Genomic DNA, 21,506 nt, shown 5'->3' on the forward strand with positions numbered 1-21,506 from the left:
CGTCGCTCACAACTCCCACTCTGGCTTCAGACAATTGCTGTGTGCTGCGCTTCTCCAGGGGAAAGACGGGCCATTTTTATTGCATTTTTATCCCTGGTATTGCAGGTTTAATCTAATATCATGAGTCAAAACATGCTTTGTTCTCTTTGCGTTAAGGTCGTAGAAACAGTGACATTGAACTCCCTTTATTTAACTCGGCAAGTCAGTTAAGGACAATTCTCTTATTTACGAAGATGGCCTACCATGGCCAAACCCTAACGCGAACGACGCAGGGCCAATTGTGCACAGGAAGCAGTGTTCTCGCCATGGCATGGGTGCAGCGCCATCCATGCGTCTACCACGGTCCTCACTGTGTGTGCAGTGAGGAGGCATTAACCATGGGGCAGTTTGCTCTTGCTTTCCCAAAGCCGCTAAAGGCTAACCCGCTCGACCAACATGCCACCTGAGTTGGGAAGAAGCAGTGCCTCCCTGTTATTTCTGACTTTTACTTGAAATCAAAATTGTGTAGTAGTGGCAACAGTACTAGGTAAGAAAGGGATTTAGCTGAGGGTAAAGGAACACTCCACCCAAAAATGATATTTTGGTATTTTTTTCTATTTCAGTATTTTGAAAGCGATATCTCTTCAACTTGACTGCTGACATATCAACAATGTACTAATGAAACCCATACCAAAAGACAGGTTTTTTGGTAAGGTAAGCTAAATACTAGTGTGAGACTGTCACTGTGTCTCACCATGCCACCATTGACTACATTGATATTTTTATCAGCTAGCATTGAGTTATGTGCTACTTCTTTCGTAATATGTATAATGTCTCTTTCAACGTCAGCGACTTCGAAGGGCAGCAGGGTTTTGACGCATGTCATTCTGTGCCATGGTCTCATTGACAAGTTATTACCTCATTGACCTTGGCTAGTGTTTTGTCTCTTATTCATTCCTGTCATGGCCCTCGGCGGATGGCATGATGCCATGGTTTGCCACCCCTACGGACTGCAGCTTCTGATTTATAGCCACTGTCCCCCGAGTACCAGTTTTATAGGGTGAAATCCAACCTCCAAATACTACGAGGTGCCAGCGAGTCTCTGAACCACATAATTGATTGGATCGCCTTTGCACTTGATTTTGTTTACGACGTTACATTTTGTGCAATGTAATTTTGACCTCCGTTGTTTCCCATCTACACTGAACAAAAATATAAACGCGACATGCAACAATTTTAAAAGATTTTACTGTGTTACAGTTCATATAAGGAAATCAGTCAATTAAAATCAATTCATTAGGCCCTAATCTATGAATTTTACATGACTGGGAATACACATGCATCTGTTGGTCACAGATACCTTTAAAAAAAAAAGTAGGGGTGTGGATCAGAAAAGCAGTCAGTATCTGGAGTGACCATCATATTCCTCATGCAGCGCGAGACATCTCCTTCGCATAGAGTTTGTCAAACTCTGCGGTTGTGAGGCCGGTTGGACGTACTTCCAAATTCTCCAAAATTACGTCGGAGAGAAATGAACATTCAATTCTCTGGCAACAGCTCTGGTTGACATTCCTGCAATCGGCATGCCAATTGCACGCTCCCTTAAGACTTGAGACGTCTGTAGCATTGTTGTTGTGTGACAAGACTGCACATTTTAGAGTGGCTTTTTATTGTCCCCAGAACAAGGTGCACCCGTGTAATAATAATGCTGTTTAATCAGCTTCTTGATATGCCGCACCTGTCCGGTGGATGGATTATCTTTTGTACTGAACATTTTGGGGATTTTTTATTTCATCTCAACATGGGACCAACACTTTTTACATGCTGTGTTTCTTAATATTTTTGTTCAGTATACATTTTTGATCTGATATCTGTACGTGGCAGGACCTAGTGTGCTGGATTGTAGTTCTAATTCTAGTGGTTCAGATGTTTATCCATCCCCTCAGCATTGCCCAAAATCATGAAATGAAATACTGATAAGATACTGTATGTTCAAAGAAGGAATAAGATACCTGTCAGAGAGAGTCATCTTTAGTTACCAAATGTGTTAGTCTTTGAGCACCCTTAGTGGATTTGCCATCAACCGGATGCATCCCGTTTTCAGGGATACAACAAATTCAACCTAGCTTCTTTTTCCATTGAAAACCTGATGTGGGAACTCCGCTCAGGCGTTTTTCTTTTACGCCTGCTACGTTAGGTTAGTCTTTGAGCGGTCTTTTGGCACCCAGTGCTAATACAGGCCAGTTTCTTGGTTAATATTATGTTAGTACCAGCTTGAATTGGGCTTTAAGATAAAGTGTTACCAAGTCCTATCTGTGTTTCCTGCACCCATGTTGGCTCTTTCTGTTTTTAGTTCCCTGCAGGCCTACTCTGCCACGTCTGTGCCAAGCCAAATGCTTGTGCATTAGCCAAGCAGCCATGGGAACAGACGTATGGTGCAGCGACCATGCCAGCCTTGTCAGGCTAAAATAGACTATCTGGAGAAGCGACGCTTCAAGCACTCCATACCAGTGTAAACAAATTACAGCACAGTTGGAAGACCTTCACCTTAATCAAAGAACACAACCAACTTGTAAACTACTGCCCTGATACCCTTCCAGCCCTAGATGTGATACCACGCTCCCACTAGGAGATTCTGAACACAAATATTCTGAACACATTTGCCAAATGTCTCCAAGATTTGAAGCGGCATCAAAGCCTTGTATTACAAGGAATGACTACCCAGCCGGCACCTCAGTGGTCAAAGTAATCAATTGTGTGCATGAAGCAGATTTGATTTCCTAGCAATGAAGTAACCATGTTGCTAAAAATGACTCCCAGCACTGTTAAGCATATGATTACTTTTCGATTTATTTAAGACATAATAATATTGTAAGATCCTTTAGACATACGGGCTGTGATGGACTAATATTGGAGTGGATCAGTCTGTACTGTGTAGTTTTCCAATCACATCCCTAACCAGAACATCTCATCCCGAACCAGTACATTAATAACTAATTGGGTGGGAATGTTAAGTGCTCTTTGCTCTTCTGTATTGATTAGGAAGATATATTTTATCAGTCTTCTTCTCCGGTTGTAATTATAGTGACATGCTTTGGCACTACTTTCATAGAGTTTGGTTCCTCACTGGCGGTTGTGTTTTCGCCAGCTAGTGCCGAGTGATGGAGTAGGTGCTTCAGCAGCCGCATAGCTGTCCGGGCCTGAGAGCTGGCGTGAAACATGACTCCGCTGGGTCCGCGGCAGGGTCCCGCTCATTGAGCAGACATCCACAGGAAAGGCCGACGTAATTCTCGCCATCAATTACTCTTGCAGTCACAAGCCACATCCGCGTGCCCCCACATGCCTTACCGTGGCACGCCGGGGTGTAAACGAGAGCATGCAGCCAGCCGATAAATACCACATCTATCTCCCTCCTCTCTGGTGCTTTTTCTCTGTACCTTCCCTCTGTGAGTGATTCAAAAAATATATATATATTTCTCTTTTATTTTCTCTCCCTCTTTATATCGTTCTGTCTCCTCTTCATTATTCTCTCTTGTTCTTCCCTCTCTCTCTCTCTGACTTTCTCTCTTCTAGTCCCGTATCCTGCTTTCTCTGTATCAAAACGTTTCCATTTCACATGATGCGCTTTTCTCATACCCCCTCTCCTTTTTCGTTTTACTCTGTTCGCTCTGTCATCCATCTTTCAGACCATCTCTCTCACTTACCCAATTCTTTACCTGTCATGTTCTCATTTATCATTTTTATTCTTTACATCTCCTTTTCAGTTTGCATTTTCCCTCCCTGCTTCCCTCTAATTCTCCCCTTCGTAGCACTTGATGCCTGATGAAAAGATGATTGATTACGTCAGTCTCTCTACCATCAAGGAGATGATGAGTGGTTGTAAAGAGTTGCCTACGGGAAGGTTCAGAGAACGTGACTTAGGTCATCCCGTCATCTGAACATCCTCTTTTTATTTATCCTCTTCATGGCTTCTGCCGCATCGTTGACATTGCTACTGGTATTTCTACAGCTTTTTTTTTAAGTCACCATTGTCATTATGATTAGACTGAATCGGTGTCGGCAGAATCTCCCTAATCCCCCAACTCGCTGAAGGGAGGGATGAGAACACCCCCCACAGACGCTGTCTGGTTTCCTGTCTGTCTGGGGTTCACGCAACCATTGTCAGCTTTGTCATCGGATATTCATCATCATCATCATAGATTCCATCGTCGTCATCATAACCATCATCATCATAACCTTCATCGCTGTCGTCACCACCGTCACCATCAACACCACCTCCTTTGATCTCCATCCTATTTGTCAGGTGACTGGTAGTGGCTGCACACCTGAATGAGTCTGCCTGCAGTTATTTTTCTCAGCAGACATATGGAGAGAGATTGCGAGAGCCTCCCTCTGCGATGATGTTGGAAAGCGCAGCTCGATTCTCTAAACCAAGGCGTCAATTAAGGGACTGCAGCAGTGTGTCCTTCTGCCAAGTGGAGTAAAAGGGCTTTGAGTTCCAGTGTTTCCCCACACAGCATGGGCCTTAATAATATCTCCACAGTGTCGATATCTGTGCCCCCACATAAATCAAAATTAGCATAGTATATATATTTTTAAAATCTGTTCTTTTAAGCTAGAGATATGTTTTTGCATTGGATGCGTCTCAATTCACCACATCTGCCAATGTCACACTTCCGCCTCTACAGTGAAAGGTGACAGAGCTAAAGTGGTGTTTGTCCGACCATGAGACATCCCTAACATCGGTCATCTCACAAAATCATCTGTAACGTCCAAACTTATGACCCCTCAATGGAAAGGTGTCTCTAACAAACACAATGATTTTCTCAGTTTTGCCCCCACAAGCATCTTGGGTCTCATCTGAAGCCCGTACAGCTGATCTGACTTCTGTCTTTAGCGTCTGAACAGTTTGGGCTACACGCTAAAATGTACAGGTCTGTTTTGCTCTAGGATGCCCACAGGCCTCAAGACTTGTCTGAAGGTCCCCTGGTACGAGTTCCACAAATGTATGGAAGTATAAATGGAGACTATTTAGTGACAAAAATAAGATTATTATTATTTTATGTGCAGGTATTTCCTGAACTTTCTTATAATTCTCAGATATACAATGTATTCAGACCCCTTCCCTTTTTCCACATTTTGTTACATTACAGCCTCAAAATGGATTACATTTGTTTTCTTCTCATCAATCTACACTCAATACACCATAATGACAAAGTGAACAAAGGTTTTTATACATTTTTCCTAATTTATAATTTTTTTAAACAAATACATTATTTACATAAGTATTCAGACCCTTTGCTATGAGACTTGAAATTGACCTCTGGTGCATCCTGTTTCCATTGATCCTCCTTGATGTTTCTACAACTTGATTGGAGTCCATCTGTGGTAAATTAAATTGATTGGACATGTTTTGGAAAGGCACACACCTGTTTATATAAGGTCCCACAGTTGACAGTGCATGTCAAAGCAAAAACCAAGGAATGAGGTTGAAGGAATTGTCCGTAGAGCTCAGAGACAGGATTGTTTCGAGGCACAGATCTGGGGAAGGGTACCAAAACATTTGTGATGCATTGAAGGTCCCCAAGAACACAGAGGCCTCGATCATTCTGAAATGGAAGAAGTTTGGATCCACCAAGGCTCTTTCTAGAGCTGGCCATCTGGCCAAACTGAGCAATCAGGAGAGAAGAGCCTTGGGCAGGGAGGTGACCAAGAACCCGATGGTCACCCTGACAGAGTTCCAGAGTTCCTCTGTTAAGATGGGAGTACCTTCCAGAAGAACAACCATCTCTGCAGCACTCCACCAATCAGGCATTTATGATATTGGCAAGATGCCAGAAGGCACCTAAAGGACTCTCGGACTATGAGAAACAACATTTTCTGGTCTGATGAAACCAAAGTTGAACTCTTTGGCCTGAATGCCAAGCATCACGTCTGGAGGAAACCTGGCACCATCCCTACGGTGAAGCATGGTGGTGGCAGCATCATGCTGTAGGGTTGTTTTTCAGCGGCAGGGACTGGAAGACTAGTCAGGATCGAGGGAAATGTGAATGGAGCAAAGTACAGAGAGATATTTGATGAAAACCTGCTCCAGAGCGCTCAGGACCTCAGAAGTTTCACCTCCCAACAGGAAAACGAACCGGAGCGCACAGCCAAGACAACACAGGAGTGGCTTCGGGACAAGTCTCTGAATGACCTTGAGTTGCCCATCCAGAGCCAGGATTTGAACCCGATTGAACATCTCTGGAGAGACCTGAAAATAGCTGTGCAGCGACGCTCCCCATCCAACCTGACAGAGCTTGAGAGGATATGCAGAGAAGAATGAAACCTTTCCCAAATACAGGTGTGCCAAGCTTGTAGCATCATACCCAAGAAGACTCGAGGCTGTAATCGCTGCCAAATGTGCTTCAACAAAGTACTGAGTAACGGGTCTGAATACTTAAGTAAACGTGATATTTCCTTTTGTCTAATAACCTGCACTTGTTTTGTCTTTATGGGGTATTGTGTGTTGATTGATGAGGGGGGGGGGGGGGGACTTTCATCCAGACGTAACAAAATGTGGAAAAAGTCAAGGGGTCTGAATACTTTCCGAATGCACTGTAGAACAAACTTCCTTTTAGATATATTTTTGGGACGATCTGTCATTATTCAATGTGTTTGTATCGGCTACTAGCAGTAAGGCCAAATACAATTTTAATCAAATAATGTTTGATGATCTTTGGTATAAACTTATTAAAACAATTTCAAATAATTTAATAGAACCCCCCCTTTTAAAGGAAGAGCAGTGGACAATGACTTTCCCACCTTCTAAGCCAAGTTCTAGTTTCTTACTGATGCTGTGATGTTGTTATGACCTGCTTATGTGAGAGACTGTTTGAAAAGAGGTAGTGGCACACATAGAAATAGGGGGATCGAGAGTGGAGGCGCCAAGGTGCAGTGGGAAAAGAGATGGAATTTTAACCAGTGGGGAAAGAGTGGGTGTTGCGGCTTTGGGAGTTAATTTTGGGACCATTAGCTTTGTGACCTTTACACTTTATAACTCACACTGAGTTGAGTTGTGGCTGAGTTGTGGCTTGAACAGACACCTCCTTGCTGAAGGACTTTAAGCTCACCAACCATATTATTTTATTTTTTGTACCTTTTTATAGAACCTTGTTACTTCAAATATCACACTGACTGCCCACTGTATTCCATGTTAAGATGCAATACTCTGAATGTAATCATAATACATTATATGATACCAATTAATGTATAGGTAATCTTAATGATAACGATGTCAAAATTAATCAGATAATAACAAATATTGTACAGTGTACTGTATCGATGAAGGATTACCCATTTCCAATACTCCTCCTCCAAATGGTTATTTAAATTAAAAAAATAGGAAAACAAACAAATTGTGTATCTTATTTGCACAGTTTTCTACCAGAATTTACATTTACGGTCTTAATTTCAAACTAATGCTTATTTTCTTTTTACTTTTGCATTCAGGCCCGAAGTGTGTTGTGGCTACTGATGCTATTTCGATAACACTAGCTGGTTAGTATGTACAGTTAAAGTCAGGAGTTTACATACAGTACACCTAAGCCAAATACATGTAAACTCAGTTTTTACAATTCCTGACATTTAATCCTAGTAAGAATTCCATGTTTTAGGTCAGTTAGGATCACCACTTTATTTTAAGAATGTGAAATGTCAGAATAATAGTTGAGTGATTTATTATATATAGCCTTTATTTCTTTCATCACATTCCCAGTGGGTCAGAAGTTGACAAAGACTCAATTAGCATTTGGTAGCATTGTCTTTAAATTGCTTATCTTGGGTCAAACTCTTCGGGTATCCTTCCACACGCTTCCCACAATAAGTTGGGTGAATTTTGGCCCATTCCTCCTGACAGAGCTGGTGTAACTGAGTCAGGTTTGTAGGCCTCCTTTCTCCAAATGCTTTTTCAGTTCTGCCCACATATTTTCTATAGGATTGAGGCCAAGGCTTTGTGATGGCCACTCCAATACCTTGACTTTGTTGTCCACAACTTTGGAAGTATGCTTGGGGTCATTGTCCATTTGGAAAACCCATTTGTGACCAAGCATAAACTTCCTGACTGATGTCTTGAGATGTTGCTCCAATATATCCACGTAATTTTCTGCCTCATGATGCCATCTATTTTGTGAAGTGCACCAGTCCCTCCTGCAGCATAGCACCCCCACAACATGATGCAGCCACCCCCGTGCTTCACGGTTGGGATGGTGTTCTTCGGAGTGCAAGTCTCCCGCTTTTTCCTCCAAACATAAATGGTCATTATGACCAAACAGTTTTTATGGCCAAACAACTTGTTGTTTCGTCAGACCAGAGGACATTTCTCCAAAAAGTACGATCTTTGTCCCCATGTACAGTTGCAAACTGTAGTCTGGCTTTTTTTATGGCGGTTTTGGAGCAGCGGCTTCTTCCTTGCAGAGCGGCCTTTCAGGTTATGTCGATTTAGGACTTGTTTTTACTGTGGATATAGATACTTTTGTACCTGTTTCCTCCAGCATCTTCACAGGGTCCTTTGCTGTTGTTCTGTGATTGATTTGCACTTTTCGCACCAATGTACATTAATCTCTAGGAGACAGAACGTGTCTCCTTCCTGAGCAATATGACGTCTGTGTGGTCCCATGGTGTTTATACTTGCTTACTATTGTTTGTACAGATGGCCGTGGTTCCTTCAGGCGTTTGGAAATTGCTCCCAAGGATGAATCAGACTTGTGGAGGTCTACAATTTTTTTTCTAAGGTCTTAGCTGATTTATATTGATTTTCCATGATGTCAAGCGAAGAGGCACTGAGTTTGAAGGTGGGCCTTGAAATACATCCACAGGTACACCACCAATTGAATTATATTAATTAGCCTATCAGAAGCTTCTGAAGCCATGGCATAATTTTCTGGAATTTTCCAAGCTGTTTAAAGGCAGTCAACTTAGTGTATGTAAACCTCTGACCAATTGGAATTGCGATACAGTGAATTATAAGTGAAATAATCTGTCTGTAAACAATTGTTGGAAAAATGACTTGTGTCATTCACAAAGTAGATGTCCTAACCGACTTGCCAAAACTTTAGTTTGTTTACCTAAGTGTATGTACATTTACGACTTCAACTGTACAAGTGTTGTCTGCTGATGATAGTTGCTAACTCGAGCTGGTTAGTGTATTTAAGTGTTGGTTCTAGAGCAGACATTTAGCTGCTGTAGCTGGTGTGGACAGGCCATATCAATTTGAGCCTCTTCAGTCAGGGCTCAGGGAGATTGCTGTCAGCAAGTTATCAGCCTCTGCCACCTCTGCACAATTCCGCCTATATGCCTGACACACATATACAACGCAAGCACCCTCACACACACACTCGATGCAAGTGCACTCACATCAGTGTTTTCCACAAGCACATGGATAGGCCAGCCAAATAGAAAATGTAGCCTGCCAGCCCCCCCACCTCCAAACAAGCTGTATTGTTGATGGCCGTTAATACACTCTACTGCTAGATTGTATTTTCAGCCAGCAATTGTCAGGAAAAAACACTGATATCATTTTTTTTTACTTTTAGGAAAAACTAAATTTGAAACTGCTGACTTATTTTTTAGCTATCTGCAATACAGGTATTATTGCAGAATGAAGCAGGTGTTAAACATGGCCTTTGCTTTACATAAAGCAACAGTTGACTACTCCATTGTCAACACTTTGATTAAATCAGTAGAACTGAAGTGCCTTCGGAAAATATTCACACCCCTGGACTTGTTTCATATTTTGTTGCATGACAGCCTGAATTTAAAATGTATCAAATTGAGATACCCCATAATGTCAAAGTGGAATTATGTTTTTTGACATGTTTACAAATAGTGTATCATGCATGTTTTGAAAGACACAAAAAAGAGAATAGGTTGCCAATCATACTACATTTCTGCCGATAGGTGATAAGCAAGAGGTTCTGTAATAACATTTTGACTGCTTTCATCTTATCTTAACATCTTAAAGGATGTTTCACTCAATAGGTTGTCTCTGCTCAGCCGATGTAGCAAATGTGTCATTTGATGCAGTCTAGTCCATTTGTTTATTCCATCATGCATTCCATAGAATAAAATGATTGTCCCAAAAGGTGAAGAATATACAAATCAAGTACCCATTTTAGAACGTCATCCTCCTCCTTTATGCTGGCAAACCTGCCAACCACTTTTTCAATGTCTCCCGCTCAATACAAAGCAAAGGGAGGTTGGAAAGTCTGCCCTCATTCATCATGCATGCACACAAATAGCTCTTGATGAGCTTCGGGCGGCTAAAACTTTGCTTGGCACTGCTGACGGGAATGGTTTTGTCGATTTTCTATGGAGAATTGTCAGATTTGGACATGCTCGGTGCATGTCGTTAGCAGCGAGGAATGGTAGGACTGCATCAGTGTTGAGATCCGTGGCTAACTCTGAATACATTGTGCAGAAAGAGAGGAATGCATCCACAACTTCCTCTGGCTTGGAAATGTGAAAGCTCAAGCATATTCCTTTCTGCATCATGGTGCTCAAAGCGCTTTGGGTTGAGCACAGAGAACAGTTGTGCCATTTCTCTGAAGTTGGAAAATCGAATCTCAAACTGCCCCACAAAAACATCAAGTATGTAAGAGTATACACTGAGTATACAAAACATTAACCACACCTGCTCTTTCCATGACAAACTGACCCAGGTGAATTCAGTTGAAAGCTATGATCCCTTATTGATGTTACTTGTTAAATCCACTTCAATCCATGTAGATGAAGGGTAGAAGACCGGTTCAATAAGGATTTTTCAGTCTTGAGACAATTGAGACATGGATTGTGTATGTGTGCCATTCAGAGGGTAACTAGGCAACACAAAATATTTAAAAGCCTTTTAATAGGGTATGGTACATAATAGGTGCCAGGCGCACCGGTTTGAATGTGACAAGAACTGCAACGCTGCTGGGTTTTTCACGCTCAACTTCAACGCACCTTCTGCTTTCCAGAATTGGGTCGCCCTCTGCGTCCCCGTCATGAAACCTCTTCCTCTTGCGCGCTCTCTCTGCAAACTCAGTTGTTGCTTTATTTTGTTAGCCCATCTCTTTCACAGTGTTCTCCAACTTGTCTTAGGCCTCATCTGTGCGTGCCTGTATAATCTCAGCCATGTAGGTGTCAATTGAATTGATAGTTAGAAAGGATGTACGTATTCTTTAGTAAACTGTTCCAAAACACCAATATAAATGTAAACTCAAATGTAGTCATTTTTTTAGAGAAGGCCATTGACTTCAGAGGTCGTCTTTTGGTGTAGTATGGTTATGGTGCTTTACTCAGCGCAGGGATTCAAGGATCGCGGGCTCACTCTGCATAACCCCTTCAGTGGCCTGTTTCCTGGAGGCCCGCTTTGTGTCCGATAGCTTGAGAATGCTCTCTCCAGATGCATGTTTTCCTTTTCCTCCACAAGCATTTTAAAACTTGGGAGGCTAGAAGACAAAAAACAGTACAGGGTCTCCATTCACAGGAGGTTGGTGGTATCTTAATTGATGAGTACGAGCTTGTGGTAATTGCTGGAGCAGAATAAGTGGAATGGTATCAAATACATCAAGGACATTCAGAGACTTGTCCCGAATCCAGTCCTGTGTTGTCTTGGCTGTGGGCTTAGTGTCATTGTCCTGTTGGAAGCGGAACCTTCGCCCCAGTCTGAGGTCCTGAGTGCTCTGGAGCAGATTTTCATCAAAGATCTCTGTACTTTGCTCCATTCATCTTTATCTCAATACTGGCTAGTCTCCCAGTCCCTGTAGCTGAAAAACATCCCCACAGCATTAGGCTGCCACCACCATGCTTCACCGTTTGGATGGTGCCAGGTTTCCTCCAGACGTGACTCTTGGCATTCAGGCCAAATAGTTCAATCTTGGTTTCATCGGACCAGAGAATCATGCTGATTTATTGTGCCTTGAATTCTAAATAAATCACTGACAGTGTCACCAGCAAAGCACCCCCACACCATCACACTTCCTCCTCCATGCTTCACAGTGGGAACTACACATGTAGAGATCATCCGTTTACCTATTCTGCGTCTCACAAAGACACGGCAGTTGGAACCAAAAATCTAAAATTTGGACTCATCAGACCAAAGGACATATTTCCACAGGTCTAATGTCCATTGCTCATGTTTCTTGGCCCAAGCAAGTCTCTTCTTCTTATTGGTGTCCTTTTGTAGTGGTTTCTATGCAGAAATGTGACCATGAAGGCCTGTTTCACTTCTCTGAACAGTTGATGTTGAGATGTGTCTGTTACTTGAAATCTGGGAAGCATTTATTTGGGCTTCAATTTCAGAGTTTTTTATTTTTTATCCCAGCCCCCGTCCCTGCAGGAGGCCTTTTGGTATGCAATCATTGTAAATAAGAATTTGTTCTGAACTGACTTGCCTAGTTAAATAGAAAAGTAATAACTTATCCTCTGCAGCAAAGGTAATTCTGGCTTTTTCTTTCCTGTCCTCATGAGAGCCAGTTTCATCATAGCGCTTGATGGTTTTTGTAACTGCACTTGGAAAAACTTTCATAGTTGTTCATTTTCCCGGGTGACTCTGACCTGAATGTCTTAAAGTAATAATGGACTGTTGTTTCTCTTTGCTTATTTGAGCTGTTCTTTCCATAATATGGACTTGGTCTTTTACCAATTAAGGCTATCTTCCGTATACCAACCCTACCTTGTCACACCAGAACTGATTGGCTCAAACGCATTAAGAAGGAAAGAAATTCCACAAATGAACTTTTAACAAGGAACACCTGTTAATTGAAATGCATTCCAGGTCATTACCTCATTAAGCTGGTTGAGAGAATGCCAAAGCCGTCATCAAGACAAAGGGTGGCTACTTTGAAGAATCTTAAATATAAAATATATTTGGATTTAACACTTCTTGTTTTTTTTGGTTACTACATGATTCCATACAGTATGTGCTATTTCTTTGTTTTGATGTCTTCACTATAATTCTACAATGTAGAAAATAGTAAAAATAAAAACCCTTGAATGAGTAGGTGTGTCTAGACTTTTGAGAGGTACTGTATGTACACACACAAAAACATCCTATTGGCATGTACACCTACCTATTCTATAGACACCCAACGCATTCATAAACCAAGCATTTTTAGTAAATGCTCGTCGATCAAACAAATATATGAGAACGTGTAGGGGGAAAAAAGGGATTATTTACTTTGTTTTGATTGCTGTCACAGAACTCAGCCTGTCAGTGTGTAACATATACCGTACTGTACAAGCAGCAGCAAAGTCCTTTTAATTCCTTCTTGCAATGAGAAAGTTAGTGTATTTAAGGCTTGATCTGCGAGGTTCTGGGACTAAGCTATTTTAGGTCTTATTCAAAGCTCTGTAGGGAGATGTGATGTGAATCAAGTGGTGCCCCTCACCATGAATTATGCAGTGTTTGTGGACTTTCTTCTGCTACCCTGCTCTCCTCTCTCTCGCTTTCACTCGAACACACTTTTTCCTTCTCACACATCCCTCCTTCCCCCTACACACATTGACACGCTGTCTCTCACACACACTGACTCCTCCCCTCCTCACCCTCTATCTCTCTCTCTCCCTCTCTCCCTCTGACACTGCTGAATACTGACTAGATTTGTAGATGTGCTACGTGGGGGTTGGAATCAGAAGCAGGTCATGTGTTGTGTGGACGAGGCGACTCATTCTCTCCCTACCATTAACCAAAAGGAAGGGGAGGCTGACTGACGAGTAGATTATTTATTTGAGACTTTGTGTGTGTGTTTGATGGAGTTTATTTGTGTGTTCTTGCATACACCTAGTGAATTATGCACATTTGTGGGACTCACCTTGTAAAACCTACGATTTAGACTTGTAAAACACAAGCCTTAAACTGGCAAAAGCTTTCCGGATTAAGAACCGTAATCCACTTTGCTGCAATGCCCCTGCAATGCAACATCCTTTGTCCTTAGTCTCTCATTATGTATGTGTGTGTGTGTCCTTAGTCTCAGTGTATATGCGTGTGTGTCTATTTCACCATATTGTGCCAGCGAGAGGCAGGTGGAAGAAAAAACTCAGTTCTCCTCAGCTCATGAAAAATAGCTGGGAAGGGGCAAATATTTGAGCGGCGCCAATAGAGCTGCACTGTTAGCCCAGAAATAAATACAACTCAATCCTCCCAGGTGCTTCGATTCAGTCTTCTCTGCTGAAGCAAACCTGCCTGGCAAATGTTCACAAGGGGAAAGTACGAGCAAGAGAAGGGAAGAGCGACACAGGGTTGATTTTTAAATGAATTTGTTCTCATATAAATCACTGCTTGTCTGCAGTCCATTATTATAGCTGTGCTCATACATTTTATGTGACATGTATATTTTAGATGAGGTCGCATTGTGTCGACATCTAGCCTCTTGCCAGGGTGTTCAGCCTTTAATTTGTTTGCCTCATGTAACCTCAAACACAGAGACAGTATTTAATGTAGAAGGCCATAAAGTTCATTTGAGCACCAATCCAATCCCACATGAATACATTCTGTCCAGCGTCGTCTTTTCTTTCTTTTTTGGCCTTCTAAACTAAATTCTCAACCCTCTAGGCATTTTCACTTGTAGTATGGTTGGGCGTAGATTTTATATCAGACCAACTGAAGGATTGCACAAATTTTCAAGATGTTCTTTAGACGTTGCCCTACTATAATTTCAAGACAAATTTGTGATATAGGTCAAATCTACAAACACTGAGACCAGATTTTTTTCACTTTAAAATGTACAGGTAGCTGCCATAATAAAGGAAAAATCAACATAAAGTGTCTTTAATAGGACAGTGGGCCACCACGAGCCAGAACAGCTTCAATGCGCCATGGAATATATTCTACAAGTGTCTGGATCTCTTGTCGGGATGTATTTGTATTTATTATGGATCCCCACTCTTCCTGGGGTCCAGCAAAATTAAGGCAGTTATACATTATTTTTTTTTATGTTACAATACATTCACAACAGATTTCACAACATATTAAGTGCGTGCCCTCAGGCCCCTACTCTACTACCACATATCTACAACACACAATCCATGTGTGTGCGTACAGTGTCTATGTTATCATGCGTTTTGTATGCATGTGTCTGTGCCTATATTTGTGTTGCTTCACAGTCCCCCCTGTTCCATAAGGTTTATTTATATGTTTTTTAAATCAAATTTTACTGCTGGCATGAGTTACTTGCTGTGGAATGGAGTTCCATGTTGTCATGGCTGTATGTAGTACTACTCCCATAGTCTGTTCTGGACTTGGGGACTGTGAAGAGTCCTCTGGTGGCATGTCTTGTGGGGTATGCATTGGTGTCCGAGCTGTGTGCTAGTAACTCAAACAGACAGCTTGGCGCATTGAACATGTCATTCATTACCTCTCACAAATACAAGTAGTGATGAAGTCAATCTCTCCTCCACTGTGTGCCAGATGACTGAACAGTAGTCCAGGTGTGACATAACTAAGGCCTTTAGGACCTGTCTTGTTGATAGTGCTGTTAAGAACGCAGACAAGCGCTTTTATTATGGACAGACTTCTCCCCATCCTAGCTGCTGTTGTATCAATATGTTTTGACCATGACAGTTTACAATCCAGGGCTACTCCAAGCAGTTTAGTCTCCTCAACTTGCTCAATTTCCACATTGAAATACATCGTATTTAGTTGAGGTTTAGGGTTTAGTGAAAGATTTTTCCCAAATACAATGCTTTTAGTTTTTAAATATTAAAGATGAACTTATTCCTTGCCACCCATTCTGAAACTAACTGTAGCTCTTTGTTAAGTGTTGCAGTCATTTCAGTCGCTGTGGTAGCTGACGTGTATAGTGTTGAGTCATTACTCAAAGCCAGTGGGATGTCATTAGTAAAGACTGAAAAAAGTAAGGGGCCTTGACTGTTGAATGGGTTATTCCTGATTCTTAGCTGGATTTTGTTGGAGAGGCTTCCATTAATGAACACCCTCTGTGTTCTGTTAGTAAGGTAACTCTTTATCCACAATATATTAGGGGGTGTAAAGCCATAACACATCAGTTTTTCCAGTAGTGGACTATTATCGATAATGTCAAAAGCCGCACTGAAGTATTACGAAACAGCCAACACAATATTTTTATCATCAATTTCTCTCAGCCAATAATCAGTCATTTGTGTAAGTGCTGTGCTTGTTGAATGTCCTTCCCTATAGGCGTGCTGAAAGTCTGTTATTGATTTGTTTACTGTAAAATAGCATTGTATCTGGACAAACACAATTTTTTGTTGGTAACAGGCTGATTGGTCTGTAATTTGAGCCAGTAAACGGGGCTTTACTATCCTTAGGCAGGGGAATAACATTTGCTTCCATCCAGGCCTGAGGGCACACACTTTTGAGTAGGCTTAAATTGAAGATTTGGCAAATAGGAGTGACAATATCGTCTGCTATTATCTTCAGTAATCTTCCATCCAAGTTTTCAGACCCCGGTGGCTTGTCATTGTTGATAGAAAGCAATCATTTGTTCACCTCTTCCACACTTAGTTTTCGGAATTCAAAATTACAATGCTTGTCTTTTCATAATTTGGTGAGATATACTTGGGTGGGTAGTGTCAACGTTTGTTGCTGGCATGTCATGCCGAAGTTTGATAATCTTGCCAATGAAAAAAAAAGATTAAAGTAGTTGGCAAAATCCGTGGGTTTTGTGATGAATGAGCCTTCTGATTCAATGAATGATGGAGCGGACTCTTCACGACTGTCTTAGTGTGTTTGGACCATGATAGTTTGGTGATGTGGACACGAAGGAACTTGAGTCCCGACACAGCTCAACTACAGGCCCGTCAAATGTTTTTCTATAGTCCACGATCAGCTCCATTGTCTTGCTCACATTGAGGGAGAGTGTTGTCCTGACACCACACTGCCAGGTCTCTGACCTCCTCCCATAAAGGCTTTCTCATCGTTGTCGGTGATCAGGTCTAGCACTGTTGTCTCATCTGCAAACTTAATGATGGTTTTGGAGTCGTGCTTTGCCACGCAATCGTGGGTGAACAGGGAGTACAGGAGTGGACTACGCACCCCAACAACATTGTTGAGGATCAACGTGGCAGGTGTGTTACCACTTGGGGGCGGCCCGTCAGGAAGTCCAGGATCCAGTTGCAGAGGGAGGTGTTTAGTCCCAAGGTCCTTAGCTTAGTGATGAGCTTTGTGGGCACTATGGTGTTGAACGCTGAGGTGTAGTCAATGAACAGCATTCTCACATAGGTATTGCTTTTGTCCTGGTGGGAATGGGCAGTTTGGAGTGCGATTGAGATTGCGTCATCTGTGGATCTGTTGGCGCGGTATGATAATTAGAGTGGGTCTAGGGTTTCCGGCGTAATGGTGTTGTGAGCCATGACCAGCTTTCAATGCATTTCATGGCTACCGACGTGAGTGCTACGGGGCAGTAATCATTTAGGCAGGTTACCTTCTCACTCTTTGGCACAGGAACTATGGTGGTCTGTTTGAAACATGTAGATATTACAGACACGGTCAGGGAGAGGTTGAAAATGTCAGTGAAGACACTTGTCAGGGAGAGGTTGAAAATGTCAGTGAAGACACTTACCTCTTGGTCCATGCATGCCATCTGGCACCACGGCTTTATAGGTCTTGCTCACATCGGCTACAGAGAGTGTGATCACACAGTTGCCCGGAACAGCTGGTGCTCTTATGCATGCTTTAATTTTGCTTGCTTTGAATTGAGCATAAAAGGTATTTAGCTCATCTGGTAGGCTCACATCACTGGGCAGCTCATGGCTAGGTTTCCCTTTGTAGTCCGAAATAGTTTGCAAGCCTTGCCACATCCTACGAGCGTCAGCCGGTGTGGTAGGATTCAATCTTAATCCTGTATTGACGCTTTGCCTGTTTGATGGTTCGTTTGAGGGCATAGCGGGACTTCTTATAAGTGTCCGGATTAGTGTCCCATTCCTTGAAAGTGGCAGCTCTAGCCTTTAGCTCGATGCGGATATTGCCTATAATCCAGGGCTTCTGGTTGGGATATGTACGTACATCCCAGCATTTATATACGTGACCCTATAGCATGATAGGTTGTTAATTGTTTAATTAACTCAGGAACCACACCGGTATGGAAGGGCCTGCTTTCAATATACTTTGCATCCTTCATTTACTCAAGTGTTTCAATTATATTGTCATGTAATGTTTTTGTAAAATGTTCTGTGGAAATTGTTAAGTAGTCATTGTGCATTGATTTATACTTTGTAACCGTTTGGTTATTTAACTTAGTAACCATTTTGTTTTTGTTTGACATACATTTCAAAGTGAGAAATTTGAGTCCCTGTGTCACTTTGTTGCTATGGAATTGAAAGGCCGCCAGAACTGACACATGTCCCTGTCTTCTATAGGTCCATGGAGCAGGTACCATGAGGCTGCACTGCAGGATCCTTCCCCTCTTTCTCCCTATCCTCAAGCCCCTAGCACATCATAGGCCGCTCTGCTGCCTCCCAGCCAATGGCAGGCCAACCACAGCCCCCAGACTCTTCCCCTCCTCCTGTCACTTGACCACTGATGTCCCCTCCTCTCAGCCCCTGGTTGGCCAAGATACAACGGTCAAAGTTATGGGCTACTCCTACCCTCGTGATGACTTTACCAACGTGACCAGCAAGATCCTGGCCAAGGTGGGCTGCAACCTGCACAACCAAGCCCACCATCCTATCTGGCTCATCAAAGAGCGAATCAAAGCCCACTTCTACCGTGCCTACATCATGCGCTCTGGCAACCCGCTTTTCTCGGTCCATGACAACCTCAGTCCGGTGGTGACGACGGAGCAGAACTTTGACAGCCTGCTCATCCCCCCCGACCACCCCAGCCGGAAGCGAGGCGACAACTACTACCTCAACCGGGGCACCATGCTGCGAGCTCACACGTCCGCCCACCAGAGGGAGCTGGTGTGCTCGGGGCTGGATGCCTTCCTGCTGGCGGGTGACGTGTACCGAAGGGATGAGATCGACGCCAGCCACTACCCCGTGTTCCATCAGATGGAGGGGGTACGCCTCTTCTCCAACCACGAGGTCAGTATAAATGGTTGTGGAGTTAAAGTACTAAACTCAACACTGCCATGAGAAGCTCCAGTGTTATTGATTAGCTTATACTCCTAACCACAAGGTCAAGGCCTTCTCTGTAGTGTCACAACAAGGTCAAAGAGTAGGACTCACAAAGTATGATGAATACAGTGGGCCCTTGTTACACAGCGGCAAGATCTTCTGTTTTATCGATTTTAAATATGCTGTGTTGAGTGCTGTAAAGACATTGATAAGTCATCTTAGATTCACATACAGTAACTCACCTTTTTACCCCCAAGTTGTTTGCCAAGGTGTCGAGTGGAGAGGACCTGTCTCTCTTTGAGAGCGGGGGGCACCGGACCCCTCAGAAGCAGGAGACACACACTCTGGAGGCAGTTAAGCTTGTGGAGTTTGATTTGAAACAGACCCTCGACCGTATGGTCAGACACCTGTTTGGAGAAGGTAAACAACATTCCAAGTTCAAGTTTGTTGATAGGGACATCTTACCTTCCGATGGGTCTTGAGAAAGAGAGAAGAAATGCAATTAAAATTCTCCCATAGTCCTTTAAGGCCAGTGGTCTCTAGAAAGAAAGGACGTTTTTTTTTATACTTTTGGGATCAGTCCCTCGCCTTTTTGTCTCAACCTGTCCTTTCTTCTCCTCCATCTACCTTCATATTATCCTCTCTTCTCTGTGCCAGAGCTGGAGATCCGCTGGGTGGAGTGTTACTTCCCCTTTACCCATCCCTCCTTTGAGATGGAGGTGCGTTTCCAGGAGGACTGGCTGGAGGTGTTGGGCTGTGGAGTAATGGAGCAGGAGCTGGTGCACTCTGGTAAGCACATCTGTTGAGAGACACACACACACACACACACACACGTAAACACTCACACACGAACGCATGAACACAGACACACCCTCATTCACTCTTCCAAACACACATGCACTTACTGTATACATGAACACAAACATGCTTTCACAAGAAAATGCACTTTCATAGACATACACACTTGGGCAAATACAAACGTATGCTTGCATACACTCACACATACAAATACAGTGCAATCGGAAAGTATTCAGGCCCCTTCCCTTTTTCCACATTTTGTTACGTTACAGCCTTATTCTAAAATGGATTAAATAGTTATTTTTCCCTCACCGATCTACACCAATACACCATAATGACAAAGCGAAGACACGTTTTTAGACATTTTTGCAAATGTATTGAAAATAAGAAACAGAAATACCTTATTTACATACAGTACTAGTCAAAGTTTTGATACCTGCTCATTTTCTTTATTTTTTACTATTTTCTACATTGTAGAATAATAGTGAAGACATCAAAACAATGAAATAACACATATGGAACCATGTAGTAACCAAAAAAGTGTTCAACAAACCAAAATATATTGTAGATTCTTCAAAGTAGCCCTGATGACGTTATCTCAACCAGCTTGATGAGGTAGTCACCTGGAATGCATTTCAATTAACAGGTCTGAACAGGTGTGCCTTGTCAAAAGTTAATTTGTTTAATTTCCGTCCTTCTTCTTGCAGGGCAAGGGCAATAACTACTCCAAGTCTCAGTGCGAGTGACGTTTGAAACGCTATTAGCACGGACCACGCTAACTAGCTAGCCATTTCACATTGGAAACACCAGCCATTAGGCTGATAGGCTTGTCATAAACAGCGCTGCGCTTGCGAAGAGCTGCTGGCAAAACACACAAATGTGCCGTTTGAATGAATGCTTACGAACCTGCTGCTGCCTACCATCGCTTAGTCAGACTGCTCTATCAAATCATAGACTTAGTTATAACACACAGAAATACGAGCCTTTGGTCACACTTCTTGTGACTCTCAAACCCGGATCCGGGAGCGTAATCATTGCCTGACACGAATTAGCATAACTATTCATGAAAATCACAAGTGAAATATATTGGAACACAGCTTAGCCTTTTGTTAATCACCCTGTCATCTCAGATTTTCAAAATATGCTTTACAGCCAACGCACAAGCATTTGTGTAAGTTTATCATAGCCTAGCATAGCATTATGCCTTGCTAGCAGCAGGCAACTTTGTCACAGAAATCAGAAAAGCAATCAAATTAAATTCTTTACCTTTGATGAACTTTGGATGTTTTCACTCATGAGACTCCCAGGTAGATAGCCAAAGTTCATTTTTCCCAAAATATTATTTTTGTAGGCGAAACAGCTCTGTTTGTTCTTCGCGTTTGGCTGAGAAATCGCCCGGAAATTGCGGTCACCACAACGCCAAAAAATATTCCAAATTAGCTCCATAATATCAACAGAAACATGGCAAACGTTGTTTAGAATCCATCCTCAATGTGTTTTTCTAATATCTATTCGATAATATATCCGTCGGGACAATTCGCTTTTCTCTAGGACCGATTGGAGTAATCTCTCTCGGAGCCACCATGTGACCACTTACGCAATGTGGCCGCCTACGGGTATTCTTCAACAGAAATGCGTAAAACTACATCACAATGCTGTAGACACCTTGGGGAATA

At 42.5% G+C, this 21,506-nt stretch overlaps 1 protein-coding gene across 4 annotated transcripts in view; it reads left to right on the plus strand.

Annotated features, from left to right (window-relative positions):
- The window catches only part of LOC110535580 (phenylalanyl-tRNA synthetase 2, mitochondrial), a 116,954-nt gene that overhangs the window by 13,688 nt on the left and 81,760 nt on the right, over positions 1-21,506 (plus strand). Inside the window, exons 3-6 of one of the 4 annotated variants that reach the window (XM_021620658.3) lie at positions 603-693; positions 18,334-18,999; positions 19,290-19,452; positions 19,690-19,821. In XM_021620658.3, the coding sequence (XP_021476333.1) occupies positions 658-693; positions 18,334-18,999; positions 19,290-19,452; positions 19,690-19,821 (997 nt within the window). In that variant the 5' untranslated portion in view covers positions 603-657. The remainder of the gene's footprint in view (positions 1-602; positions 694-18,333; positions 19,000-19,289; positions 19,453-19,689; positions 19,822-21,506) is intronic. The other 3 variants (XM_090189875.1, XM_090189874.1, XM_021620660.3) reach the window with 3 other exon arrangements.

Source organism: Oncorhynchus mykiss, chromosome 11 (genome assembly GCF_057628025.1).
Source record: "Oncorhynchus mykiss isolate SJ-2025 chromosome 11, ASM5762802v1, whole genome shotgun sequence".
Taxonomy (NCBI): domain Eukaryota; kingdom Metazoa; phylum Chordata; class Actinopteri; order Salmoniformes; family Salmonidae; genus Oncorhynchus; species Oncorhynchus mykiss.